The 14,551-nt window shown below is 38.6% G+C and overlaps 1 protein-coding gene across 1 annotated transcript; it reads left to right on the top strand.

Moving 5' to 3' along the window:
- Nucleotides 1-305: 305 nt before the first annotated feature.
- Nucleotides 306-1,844, top strand: LOC130868429 (germ cell-less protein-like 1). The gene has a single exon (XM_057760657.1). The coding sequence runs from the start codon at nt 306-308 to the stop codon at nt 1,842-1,844; it is 1,539 nt and encodes a 512-aa protein (XP_057616640.1).
- The last annotated feature ends 12,707 nt before the right edge of the window (nt 1,845-14,551 follow it).

Raw genomic sequence — 14,551 nt, 5'->3', positions numbered from 1 at the left:
GTAATTCTACTTGTATTTAATGAACATAAACTGAGAGGTCTGCCTGAAAAGGTATGTCTGTGAGACTGGCCGGAGAACAGAAAGTTTTGGACGGAAGTGCAATGTGTGGTCCTCCAAGGTAGGGGGCGCCAGTCTCCAAATGACTTCATAGTATTGCTGAGTGGCTCATCTTGGCGGCCATTTTGATGTTTCCGCTGTTCAGCCACGTGCTGTTCAGCCGCCTGTTCGGCCGCCTTCCGGCTTGAGGTATCGGTTTTTTTGGCCTCTACGTCTGACGAGGAAGTTTTCACCCTTCAGACGAAGCCATGGGTGCCGTAAAGAGTATATTTTCATTCAGAGGAAATCGTCCCGCAGAAGAACCTCAGGCTGCTAGAGATGGAGAGGCTGCTGAAGCGCAAGCGGCCGCTGCCCAGGAAGAGCAGGGAGGTGAAGCGGGTGAGGCGTCAGGAGCTGTCGCTAGTCAGGTAGGCCGCAAGCGGAAGGCCAGTCCAGAAGGACACCCGGCAAAAGTCCCCCGGAAAAAAATGGCAAAGACTAAGCCCAGAGCCATTTTCGAGTCACTTTTCCTGAGGGGTGAGAACAGTGACCTAAAGATCCGTGCGTTTGAGGAGGAATGGTGCTTGCACCGGGTCTACCTATGCCGGTCTGGGTACTTTGCTAGCATGTTCAGCGGCGCCTGGCTAGAGACAAACATGGATACAGTAGAGATTCAGATGCCTGACGATAATATTGATTGCGAGTCTTTCTATGAGACTTTGGGCTACTTATACAGTAGTAACATAACAATTCCTCCCCACCGAGTCATCGCCTTCTTGGCCACAGCCAATATGCTGCAGTTGGATGAGTTAATTCAGCAGTGTGAGGAGATAATGAAGGTCTCAGTCAGTGTCGAGACTGTGTGTAGCTTTTACTACAATGCTGAGAATTACGGACTCGTGGACATCAGATACATTTGCCGCCAGTGGTTCTTAGACAACCTGATGATCCAGCAAAACAGCGAACTATTGCGAGATGTCGGTCTGGATCTCATGGAAGAGCTCATTGCTTCTTCAGATCTCTTGGTGATTGGTGTAGAGATAGATGTATACACTACACTGAAAAAGTGGATGTTCCTGCACCTGGAACCCACATGGTCAGGATTCCAAGGAGCACTGTCGGTTGCAGCTGACTTGTACTTTGACGAGTACAAAACCAATTCAGATGGTACCCCTTTTCTGGAAACTGATCAGGGGAGAGCCTTTGGGCCAGTGTTCCAGCAACTAAGGCTCGCTTACATCATCTGTGACCTGCCTTCAGCACGGATTATTGAACAAGATGCACTGATCCCTGCAACATGGCTGACCCCAGTATACAAAGAGCAATGGCTAATGGTTATTCGGGCAGAGCACTCCAGGGAACTTGGGCCAGCAGAGGTCTACATGTCTGAAATCCGTGGAAACAGCATGCGGTGTGGAGGGCAACTTCATATGGATGAGCCGTGCAGCTGGACCTGGTCTGGCTTCAACTTTGGCTGGGACTTGGTAGTGTGCTACACCAACAGGCGCGTTGTATTCCGGCGCAGTGCACTGAACAAATCCTGTGGCCTTAGTGTCAGCTTACTCTGGCGGAGAAGAATTGTCTTTCGTGTGCGTGTGATCTCATTTGATGGGACTGGAAACGCTGTTTTAAGGAAGGACACTGGCTATCAAGTTCTTTGCCTGAGAAGGCATCAAGAATTAGAAGTGATCAACCTAGAAGGCCAAGAGCTAACTTTCCCCATGTATGTGGCATGTAACTTCCTGTACATTCCTGAAGAGAGTGGCCCTAGCCAGTGTGGAAAGTCAAGCAGAAGTCCAAGAAAATGAGAAGCTACTCCGTCAGCTCAGGGGTTAGCAACATCCTGAAGATTCCATCTGCCTCGGTGATACTAACCAGACTTGATCATCACTGATGATTAACTTTGCATTTCTGTTGAAGAAAGCCCAGAAAGTTTGAGAATATCTTGGAATTAAGAAAAGTTCCTCCAGACTACCAAAACATAACAGTACAGTTACTGCGGCAGCTTATCCTGGATTACCACCTATCAATATCTTCATAATTTCGGAGAATGCTGGGAAGATGATAGAAGGAAACCAGGAGTGAGCCTACCTGACCTACTTCTTGGTGAAACATTTTAAAAATGCATTTCTTTTAGTTTGGTTAATTAATGTTGAAAGGAATATTTTCATTTCTCTTTCAGTTATATTGAGAACTGACTATCCTACTCACAGTTCAGTTCTTTTCTTCCTCCATTCCTCCTTCCCTCCTTCTGAGTATAGCACTTAATTTTCATGTTTTCTGTGTGGAAAAAAGGAAGTGTTATTTTTATGTTTGTTGTTCTCAAAACTAGGAATGTGGTAATATTAACTAGGCTTTACTTGCATTTTCCCAAGAAGACATTACAAAATCGATAGCACTATTTGCGTTGTAATGTTTGGGAGCAGTTTCATTCCATAGTTTTATTCATCTACTAAAGTGTAAATATTTACAAGTATACACATACCATTGGGCTTCAGAAATGTTTGCTGTTGAAGTTTTATTTGGATTACAGGGTATAACAAGTTATAGGGTGTTTTGATAGTGGGTGTGTGGCTCTGAATACAACACCAAGCCCTGAAAAAATTCTGTATTTGAAAAAATATGCTCATTTTTTTAAAAAGTGAGCTTATAGTTTTATTTGCTCATTTTAAAATAGGAAGCAGAGAGAGATAACACTATATTTTATCTTATTTTTATGTGCACTTGTGTTTTTGGCATGCGTGTCAGGGTTCCATTTAACTGGACCTGGCATGTGAGTGCTGGGAATTAAACTTGGAGCAGTCAGTGCTTTTAATTCCCTAAGCCATCTTTCCAGCCACAAAATATGTTTATTTTAGAGAGCAAGAATAGTAACATAATATTTGAAAGAAGGAGACTAATAATAATAATAAGTGCTCTGTGTTCTGAAGTAGGATAAACGGCCGTTTAGTAATCTAAAGAGCAAGTAGAAAGTCTTATTGTCTGAAATGGAGAGAACTGCTAGGAACAACCTTACTGGTAATTTGAAAACTGTTATCACTTTACCTCTTCTTAGATATTCTACTTCTCATTTATTGATTCTTTGTGGCTAAACAATGTAAAATAATTGAGCTCAGTTAAGAATTCATTTAAATAAGTATGTACACAGAGTGTAAAAACTAACACAAACTGAAAAAAATTTAAAAACCAACATTTTTAAATTTACTTAGGTGAAAAAGAATTTTCCTTATGGGTTTATATTTTTCTTTCCAATTAAATTAAAATCTTTAGTCCTTGGGAAGAAATTGCCGTATTCATTTTCTTTTCTCATTAAGAAGGTTAGCTGGGTGTTGGTGTGTACACCTTTAATCCCAGCACTGGGGAGGCAGAGACAGGGGGCTCTCTGAGTTTGAGGCCAGACTGGTCTACAGAGAGAGTTCCTGGACAGGATCCAAAGCTACTCAGAGATACCCTGTCTTGTTAACCAAAAATAAATAAATAAATAAAAAATAAAAAAAATTTTAAAAATAAAAAAATTAAAAAATATTTGAAAGACTTTGTAGTAGTAAACTTATATACTAGTGTTTCATTAATAATTTAGTGTTGGTAATATGAAATAGCTAAATGATAGATATTTCCTTATGCTTTATATACCTAGCTCTAGCTACAAACAACAAGCCTCACTTTATACTTCAAATGAAACTGTAAGCCCCTCTCTAAGTTTCCAGGCCTCTATTCTCACTCCTACACTGAGACAAATATACAATAGTTAGAAGCTATGATCCACATATGAGAGTGATATTTATCTTTATGAGACTTGTGTTAATGTGTTCATTTTTAGTTTTGTCAGTTTTACTGAAAATTTTATAATTTTATTTCACTAAATAGTAAAATAAAAATTCATTGTGCCTTATCTGTTTATCTATTGATAGGCATTGATTGGTTAATTTCATTTACTCACTGTGTTGGAAAAAAAGCAACAATAAACATAAATGTGCAAGTATCTCTGTTGTGGAAGATAAAATTCTTTGGATATATTTTTAGGAGTATTGTAGCTGAGCCATATGGTAAGGGAGGGGTATTATGAAAGTAATGGGGGAAGAGAGGAGGCAAAAGAGTGCAGAAAAGGGATGAGCTCAGGAGATGAGAGGAATGAGATGAGGGTAGAAGAAACCAAAACTAAATATATAAGAGAATGTCAGATTTCTATGTTAAATCAATAATTTTTAATTAAAAATATATAAAATGAAGATATGGAGAAAATAGTCTGGAATGGACAAATCATGTTTATAAGGCTGACAGATAGCTAGGGGCAGGGAAGGGCCTGGATGCTAAAGTGGACTTTGAAATGTGTACCATTTCATGTACTTGTGATACTGAGGGAGCCTGGAGTCCACCCTGAACTTTCATATGCTGATGGGTGCCACAAGTAGCCATATGTCTCTTCTGCTAGTGGTAAGAGAAATGACTCCTTTTGGCTGACGGGAACTTGTTTCACGAGTTTCTGAGGAATAATGACTTTTATCAACCCACCATTTTCACTATAGTCCAGTTTGAGACCCGTATTAGACCTACATATTGACCGCCTGAAACCTAACATTCCAGCCTTTTGTTGATGACAAAATCTGTAATTTCTGACAGAATCAGCACTATGGTAGGGTCATCATAGTATGGGTCCAGAAAGGTTGGAATATTGGTCAAAAGCCTGGACTTGGGAGCAGTCATCTGAAGCATCTGGTTTGCTGACCCAGCCTGAGGAAACAAGAAACAGTCACATCAGCTGAACTGGTTTACAACAGTGTTCAGCATGTCCAGGGCTTGTAGGTTCTGAGGTGGTGGAGGGGAGAAGGCAGAAATCTTTAATAAATAAATAAATAAATAAATAAATAAATAAATAAATAAAGAATATAGGTTCAAATCCTGAACAATAAAAGAATTTCCAGAGGGGAAAAAAAAAGACTACCTGGGGCTAGTGAGTGGCAGGCCATTTCGAAGGAGTTTTCATGGCCTGGATGGTGTATTGTGTGATATTTTCATTGTATTCTAACAAAGTGTACTTGGAGTCAGAGGGCAGAGCCAGTCACTAGCCACCATAGAGGTTTGGAGAACTGTAGAGAGAAGACAGGAAATAGTAAGGCGAGGTTGAGGCAGGATCTCAACTCTTTTTGGACGGAGGAACAGAAGAGGTTGCTCCCCTGATTCTCTGATCTTTCAGATTTTTACCCCAATACCTGACTCCTGATTTTTATTGATAAAGCTTAAATAGATTGACACTTAACCTGATATCCAATTTTTAGGGCATGTATATACAAACTAGCCACTTTGCAGTCACTAGCATGAACTGGAGCTGCATGAGGGAGCTGCACCCACTGGAGTCACCGCACCTCTGGCTAGGTTTTCCTTTTCGTCCCCAAGCCCTCTGAGCAAGTGATGGATTTTTCTGTTGTACTTTCTCTACAGCAATCTCCACGGGCATGTAGGCTCCAACTCCCACCAGAGTTAGCCCCTCACCACCAGCCAGCTCTGCCTTCAGGCAGCTCCTGTCACACCTGCTTCTTCTGCATGATCCCCTATGTGGGTTTCAGACAGCTCACTCTCCCCATGGGTTGCAGGTGTCCTCTAGACCCAGTCCTCAAGCTGCTGTCTCACGAGATAGCTAGTCTTGATACTTGCTCAGGCTTCTACTGTTGTTGCAACCGCCACAGGCTCTCAGCTCATGTCTACAAGCTAGCAGTTGCAGCTGTCCTCAGCCAGGCTGTGCACTGCCTGTGTACTCTGCTCAGATGTGTTATGCAACAGTAACCAGCCTCATAATTCACCATCAGCAGCAGCAGATTTGGTGAAACAATTGGGAATTCTTAAAGGAGGAATTAATTAAAAAAATAAGAGAGATTTTTCCATTTTAAAAAATGGTAAACACTTATGATGGAGGGAGTTAAGTCTCTGTATGATTATACAATGGATGTTTAAAATGTGGGACAATTAAATGAGGGGTAATTAACTTAGATGAGGTTTATGTGATGCCAATTATAAACATTATCAGTTTGAGAATTCTTGTTTTATCCCTAAAGAAATTGGTTGACATGAGTGCCAAGATATAGGCCTTAGAAAAAGTCATTAGAGAAAATACTGCTGTTTTGACTGATAAGTTACAAGCCTTAGAAAAACTTACTAAAACAGATACTAGAGAAATTCAGACAAAGACAGAGGAATTAAGGCCGGGCGGTGGTGGCGCACGCCTTTAATCCCAGCACTTGGGAGGCAGAGGCAGGCGGATCTCTGTGAGTTCGAGACCAGACTGCTCTACAAGAGCTAGTTCCGGGACAGGCTCCAAAACCACAGAGAAACCCTGTCTCGAAAAACCAAAAAAAAAAAAAAAAAAGACAGAGGAATTAAAAGGAAAACCAACCTCCAATTACATTATAAAACTAGGAACAGCCAAAGCTTATCAAACCAAAAGTTGGTTCTGGGTTAAAAGCATGAATACTCTTCCCTCTGTCCAGAGATAATTTCATTACAATGAGTAGTACTTTTAAATCTATATTTAGAAAACAACCAAAGGAAAGTTAAAATTTTGAGCCTGTAACTAGAATAATTGTAACCAGTGTTGTATCAAGGTCAGATGTTGTAGAATATTCCTTTACGCTGTTTGAAGATGTGTCACTGTGATTGATTTAATAAAAAGCTAAATGTCCAATAGCTAGGCAGAAGGTAAAACAGGGACTTCTCGAGAGAGAGTGAGCACTGGGAAAAGGAAAGACAGAATCACCAACCACATGGACAAGAAGCAGGATAGGAAATACTGAGTAAAGGTAACTGAGCCACATAAAAGAACATAGATTTAAAACTATAGATTAGTTATAAGAACTAGATAGGAATAAGCCTAATCTAAGGCTGAGCTTATATAATTAATAATAATTCTCCATGCCATTTTTGTGAGCTGACAGTGTAATGATTGTTCTGGTCCTTTAAGAGACAAGCCACGCCCACTTCCTGCCTGCAGCCTCAGACACCCACCTTCCCTCTTCCTGTCCTCTCTCTGGGAGAGGCAGCCTCACTCCTTCACGCTCTCTCTCTCTCTCCCCCCCACCCCCTTTCCCCTTTTTCCTTCCCCTCCATAAACCATCTAATAAATATCTAACTTTACCTTATATGTCTGTATGTCCCATCACAGTCACATGGAGTCTCCCACATGGTCTCGTGCGCCATCCGTGCTTGGGACCCCAGCAGTTTGCAGCAAACCCATCTGCATGGTGTGTCTATCTGTCTGCCCCTTGCCCACCCACCACCCACATGGGTAGCAGCTGGGGACACCCAGGGGACCTTTGGAGACCTGCTGTGTGGTGCGCCCGGGCCCTGCCTGGCCCCCTCTACTCTCGGGACCCACAGCAAATCCATAACATTTGGTGCCATGACTTGCATAGGCCCTCCTGCTCCAATTCCTCTCCAGAGATTGGGATCCTGAACCAGGTTTTTTTTCCTACTTCCACCACCGGCTTCCATTGGTAAGTCTCCCCCATTCTGCTATGGTTGTTTCCCTCAGCTTAAATTGTGTTTGGAATGGCCCGGGGCCAATCCACCTGTGACTAAGGGTCCAGGGTCCCTCAGATCCTTCTTTATGTCTTTTTTTTTTCATTTCTTTTCTTTTCCTTTTCCCCCCTCACTGTCAAAGGCCATTCGGAGTGGTCTCTGGCCTTCTGGCTTCCAGTCGCAACTGGATCCAGCCAGGCCTTATGTTCCCACTCATGGCCTGGGGGATGCTCCCTTCAATTCCCTGGTCTTAAATTTTTTTCCCTTAATTTAACTTTGTCCTCTGTTCTGCCAATACCTTAACCAGGTCTAAGAGACACCAGACATTTCCATGCCACAAACACCGGACAGGAGCAAAGAGACCAGCTACGCCATGATGTGGCCAGCACCCAGCCTTCTCAGGTTTCCCCCGCCCCAGAGACGACATATAATTTTAAACACAGTAAACCATTTAGAGTTTTCTTTGTTTTTAAATCTATACTGTATCTCTCTGTCTTTTTCTGACCACATGAGTCTTTTAATTTACTAAGCATTATGGGTAGGATTAAAGCTGTGGCTTTGATGGCTGGATCCAGCCCATTCCTTGGCTTTCCAGCCTCATGGCAGAGGTACTGGCCAGAGCCATGTTTATTGCCACAACTATATGGAATTTCAAGGTCCCTGCCAGCAAGCAACCTGCAGCAGTGTGCTCACAAACAATATTCAAATGCTCTGTAGTCAGACCACCTGCCTGAAAGAGTCAGAGTTTGCCCTGGCATGTAGGCTCAGAAAGCTGGCATTTTAAAACGACACAACTTTTTTCCTGCTATGGCTGAAAACCAAAAAGCATACTGTCAGCTTTTCATCAACACTATTTAAGTGTTCATGGCAGGACCTCTTAAGGAGCTACAGGGTTTTACAGCTAAAGCTGAGTCAGGAAGCCTCTCTTAGCTAAGAGCACTTGCTTGCTTGTAGCAAGCAGAGCAGAACTGAGAAATTGCTGCTACCAAGAACACATGCTTTACTCTATTTTTTCCCCAGCTTTCTCAGGCTTTCTGTGGATGCAGTTATCCACGTGAGGCCAGGCAGGAAGTATAGGTGGGACAACCAGACAGGAAGTAAAGGTGGGGCAAGGAGAACAGGAGTATTCTGGGAAGAAGGAAGCTCTTTCCGCAGTCCTGCCCAGATCACAGAAGAAGCAGGATGTGACCTGCCCCACTGAAAAAGGTACTGAGCCATGTGGCTAACATAGATAAGAATAATAGATTGATATAAGTTATACGAGTTAGCAAGCAGCCTGAGCTAAGGGGCCAATCAGTTTATAACTTATGTAGACTTTCTGTGTGATTCTTTGGGACCTAACAACTCTGGGAACCAGGAAGGACAGAAACTCCAACAAGCCAGCCCTCATGTTACAATTGTCAATTTGAAAATGAAAGGGCTTGGCTAGTGAGATGGCTAAGGAGAGTAAAGTTACTTGCCATACATATTTTGGAAGGAGTACCCAACTACCCCCAAGTTTTCTTCTGATTTCTACTCATGTGCTATGGCACATATGTGCTGACATATGTATAACCACATGTATACACATAATGATAATAGTGATAGTAATGATAACAAATTAAGAATTGTTTTAAGGATGAAGGGACCACATGAAATAGAATTAGATTATTATAAGGAGCTGAGAATAGTCTCTAGCAAGTAAACAGGGATTTTAGCCCTGTAACTATAAAGAACTCAATTCTGACAACAGAAGTAACAATAAACTTAGAAAAACTTCCAGATGAGAAGACACCTGGCGAATATTTTGGACTTATGAAGCTCTACATAGAGCAGCTACTGTTTTTGTGCCAGATTGCTTGGCTATAGAAAATGGGGTAATACTGTGGAAATTACAAAGTTTGATATAGAAAGTGAATTAAGAGACTTAATTTTAAAGAATCATGGGGTTTCCCCATTCATTTGCATTTCTTCATATGTTTTATTACAAACACAAAAAATAATGCAATTATGTTTATTGTGAGTCTGACAGTGTGTATAGAGTAGGGAATAAGATAATTTCTCTGACCTGATACAGGTCAGAAGGTCTTGAAAGATGTAAAATAAAGGCACATTTGATAATTTCTATTTATTAAAGGACTATATGTAAGGAGATAAGCTGATTGGAAAGTTCACACATCCAGAGACAAAACAAGAGAAGTTCAACAGAGTCCATGTCAAGAAGAGTAATGTGGGGAGTGCTCTAGAGTATGAATATTATTCTAAGCACAATGGGAAGCTTCTGAATATAAAAATTCATGTCAGCATAATCTTGTACTGAACTGCTAAGCCATATTTCCAGTCCCAGGGTTGCACTTCTAACTACAGCTGAATGTTACTTTCTGATGTACTACTGAGTTAGAGTCAATTGGACTGCCACTCCTAAACAAATATGTTTTGGCCACTGACAGAGGCTTTCATTTTTGTGTTTTTGATTTGGTTTGCATGCCATCAACATCATATGATAATTCATGCTCTATCTTCTTTGATTACTGAAGTGTGTGGAACAATTGTGGCAATTGATACTTTAATGAATGAGCAAATAAATGTCCCTGATTACTGTTTCATTTGCTCCAGATCCTTTATCACCACGAATCCATTTTAATTGCTAAAATCATAATTTATTTTTCTAAGGCCCTAAAATAACTCATGCAAAATTTGTTATAAGGTTCATGAACTGATTTAACATGAATAGAAATTTAGAAGTAGCAGTACAATTTCTTGGCTCTATATTTTTTATCTTTTATTTCATATGCTGTATGTATGTCACATTTTAACTTTGATATGAATATGAAGAATATTTCATATATTACCTGGAAAATTTAGGAGTAATATCTGAAACTAGAAATATGCATTTCTATAAAAGTATAGTAATATGGGCACTGTTAAACTATGGTAGTCTTTGGTCTTCTACCATGTAGATTATATGCTAAATATCCCCCTATATTTCTTCCTTTATATCCAAGCTTAGATTAAAATTTTCCCAGAATATATTCTCTCATATATTCAAACATATAAATAAAAATAAAGTAATATGTTAGATTTTGCAAATCAGTGGAAAGTATTTTTCATGTGCAGTTGCCTCCAGTGTATAAAAAATATACTGACGGCTGAAACATTTGCTTCTGCACCTAGCAACTAACAAAGTGAGATGTATTTATGTAAGAGGTTCGAGATTTAACCCACAAGTTTCTCCTAAAACTAGCAAGCCAAAAATGTGAGGTTTATCAAGCTGTACAAATCATTAATCAAAGATTTTGCAAATTAAACAATGTTGTGCAGATTTAAAAAAAAAACTGCTAGGAAATGTGACTACAGAAATGGTGATAAGCCTATTTACCTTTACATTGTATTTTCTTATTATTTAAAATAGTTATAATAATTACCGCACAATTTTGTTAAAGACCTCAAAAATAACTATTTAAGGATGAAAAACTGCTGATGTTTAAAGCCGAAGTCATCACACAGTACTGCATGGAACTAGTAACTGAATGCAAGTGTAGCACCATATAAAATGCACAGGATGAAATATAATATCTAGGAAATATGTATTACACATTTTTAAAATGCTGCCTAAAAGGTAGTATTTCTATTTTTTCTCTGTCTAGAATTTCCAAAGCTTGATGTAAGCGCCATATTTCCCTAACTTTGGGTGTGTTTCTTTGACTCTCTGGAGTTACATAAGCTCAAGGAAATGGCATGCAACAGCATCATATCATTACAGCTAAAGCCACTTTCCTTATGCTTTTGCTACTGTTATGCAAACTGGGATTTGGATGTGGTAACAGCCAATCAGTCATTAATTAATTAACAGAGAAGTTTTATTCTGTCACCCTGGAAAGTTCACGTCTCACCAATTTTAACATTAAAAAGGCTAACAGTTAACCTTACTTCGTGCAATTTAAGTTAACATGTTTTTGTTTAAAAGGTGAATTTTCAGTAAGTAGCATAATGAGTTATTTGCTCTTCATTGGAACTCTACTCATGCCTAGGGCTTAATTTCAATCCTGACCAAGATGACAAGTTTTTGCTTGAATGCTCAAAAGCTTTAGAAACACTGAATATATATACATATATATATATACACATATATATTTAAAACAAACTATAAAATGGCAGAAAACATTGTAAGACAAGACAAAAAAACACATATATGCATTGTACAGGATGATATAATATCTGGAAATTCTTGCTCTTATTCTTTTATGTTTGGTTTGTATAATTAGTTTTGTTGTTTTAAATCATAGCACGTAACCTCTTGAGAAATGTCATATTATGGTGGTTAGAATAAAGCCTAAAGTCTTTCTTTGTTCTTAATCCAGTGTGAAGTTAGACATGCATGGAAACTAATACAGACACAGTGTATTCAATAATAGAAAAGGGAGAAAAATCTTATGAGATAGTGCAGAAAACAGTGGTTATTTATGCTAAGGATTTCAGGAAAGCTTTTCCAGATAAGAAAAAAAATGTGAACTGAATATGAATGATTCACTAATTTATAATCCTAGACTCTACTTTATTTGTTTGTTTTACTGTTCTTTGGTTTTGTTTTTGTATTTTTAGAACAATACTTGTTTTTAAGGCATAAATGATACTAGAAATATTGTGTCTTGTCATCTTACAGATGCTGTGATTATTTGGAATATTTTATTTAATAAGATATAATGCAAACAATCCTTTGTCATACATAAAGCTGTTAATAACTATACCAAATACCATGCTTTATTAAATGAACTTTTCATTAGGCTTTTAAAACTTTAAATTTTGAAATTCTTATTTTAACATCTCAAATAAATGATATAACAATGCACAACATAGACTAACGAAAACATAAACCATAAACAAGTCTACCAAAAAAGAGAGTAGAAGAAAGTAAACAATAAAAATCAGAGCACAAATATAAATCCAAATAATAAAAATATGAAAGCGAAATGAAACAAACAGTTACTATTAGCAATCACACTAAAGATTGAACTAAAGACTTCGTGCATACACACCAACACAATGAAGAACCTACTTCACGGTAATTTCAGCATCCAAAATAAAAAGGATTTGGGAATATTTTACATACTTTCATAATGAAAATTCTCAACTATTTAGTCATATAAGTACTGTATCTCAAAATAGTAAAAAGGCAGGTGAAAAACTCGCATTCAATAGCATGTACAACTGAGGGAACTGAAAGAGTTTAAACCAAGAAGAAGATGAGGATGCTGAATTTGACCATTCTTGTTAAATAGAGTACTAGTTCAGCAAGAACAACTAGGAAAGGGGAAGAAATATAGACCATCCTAACTGAAAATGAAGAAATTAAAATATAAATATTCATAGATGGAGACACAGAAAAATCTAAATACTCCATTAAAAAAATAAAATCTACTAGGACTTGTAAAAATGATTGCAGTAATGTCTTATAGTATAAAATTATCAAAACTGTATTTTATGAAATATTATGAAGTCTACAAAAGACAATGCATAGCCAAACCAATGTTGAGATAATAGAAAATGTCAACAAATTGAAAATCATACAATGACTAACTTCAAAATGTACTACAAATTTGGAATAGCCCGAACACCACAGCAGATAGCAGACACAAAACTAAGGCCATAGAATGATGCACTCCAAATTTTATCAGTATTTATATAGTCTGTTGGGACTGATGAGTCCTGGCCTTCAGCTGGATGTTGGGACTGAGTCCTGGCCTTCAGCTGCTCTTCCCTCCTAGAACCTTCTAATTAAAGTTACTAGAAGCTGTGCCTAGCTTAAAGGATCAGAGGACAGGATTTTCACCTGTTGGCCATTGACTGCAGTGTATTTAAGCCTCCATGGTGCTAATAAAGAGGGGCTTTTGGTATCAGTGTTTAAAAGTTTGCGTGTTGGTCAGTCTGTCTCTGCGTCTGTGTTCTCAACCTCCAGCCCCTTTCCCAAAGCTCGCGAACTGGGGTCTAGCGCATAGAGCACAGACCCAGGCCGCGATGCGCGGCAATAGTCAGCTGATTTTTACACAAGAGTCACACAACAGAAAAACACAGTCTATTATGGTTGGTACCTGTAAAATTGGATATACGCATGAAAACTAGATCCTTCTCAGATTCATGATCAACTCAGAAGGCACCAAAACCTTTATTATGAAACTAGAAAGCATGAAATAGCCAAAACAGGAGAAACACATTAAGAGACTGATAGAGGTAATATTTTTAGATAGAATTCTTAAGACTCAGGCAAAACAACAAAATTAAAAATATAATTAAATATAATGAATTAGCCTTTACATGGCACAGGAAACAGTCACAAAATTTAAAATACAACCTATAAATGGAAGAAAATTTCTGTGCAATTCAGATGATAATCAGTTAATATCCAGAACATACAAGGAACACAAAATGCTGACTATCTTAAAAAAAAAACCCTAATATTAATAACATAGGCTGACTAATTAAATGGAACAGGCAATTGAATGAATCCAGACTAAAGGTAGTCATGGTGCAATATTCCTTTAGCAGAGATGCTATGATAGGCATAATGTAAACCAGCTTCCTACTATATATGTAATGTGACTTATTTCTCATAATCCATTCAAGTTCATGAGACAACCAGTTTACTGGACGGTTTCCACTTTTTTGAATTTTTGTTTTATTCAAGGGCAACAAATGCAATGATGGTATTAAAAGTTCTTATGATGCATACATGGGTGAAATCAGAGTTGAAGGAAAGTAAGGCAGTTCATAATAAGTGTCAACTACATGGTTCTTCCTTACGTGGCTTATTCTAATAGGCCAGATTAAGCAGTAAGACCTTGTTCTGATGAGCACTGTTGTACCAGGTTACGGTGGTAAACTGGCAATGGATATTTATCTTATCTTTGATGTAAAAGACAAAGCAGTTATGTATGGCAAGCTCCCCATGGCTGAAGGACAGATGTGCTTTGGCTGTGAAAGTAAAAGAGCAACAAATGAGTAAATCTTGACTTATTAAAAATAGTTATCA

Source organism: Chionomys nivalis, chromosome X (genome assembly GCF_950005125.1).
Source record: "Chionomys nivalis chromosome X, mChiNiv1.1, whole genome shotgun sequence".
Taxonomy (NCBI): domain Eukaryota; kingdom Metazoa; phylum Chordata; class Mammalia; order Rodentia; family Cricetidae; genus Chionomys; species Chionomys nivalis.
This window is presented reverse-complemented; position numbering and strand designations above follow the sequence as displayed.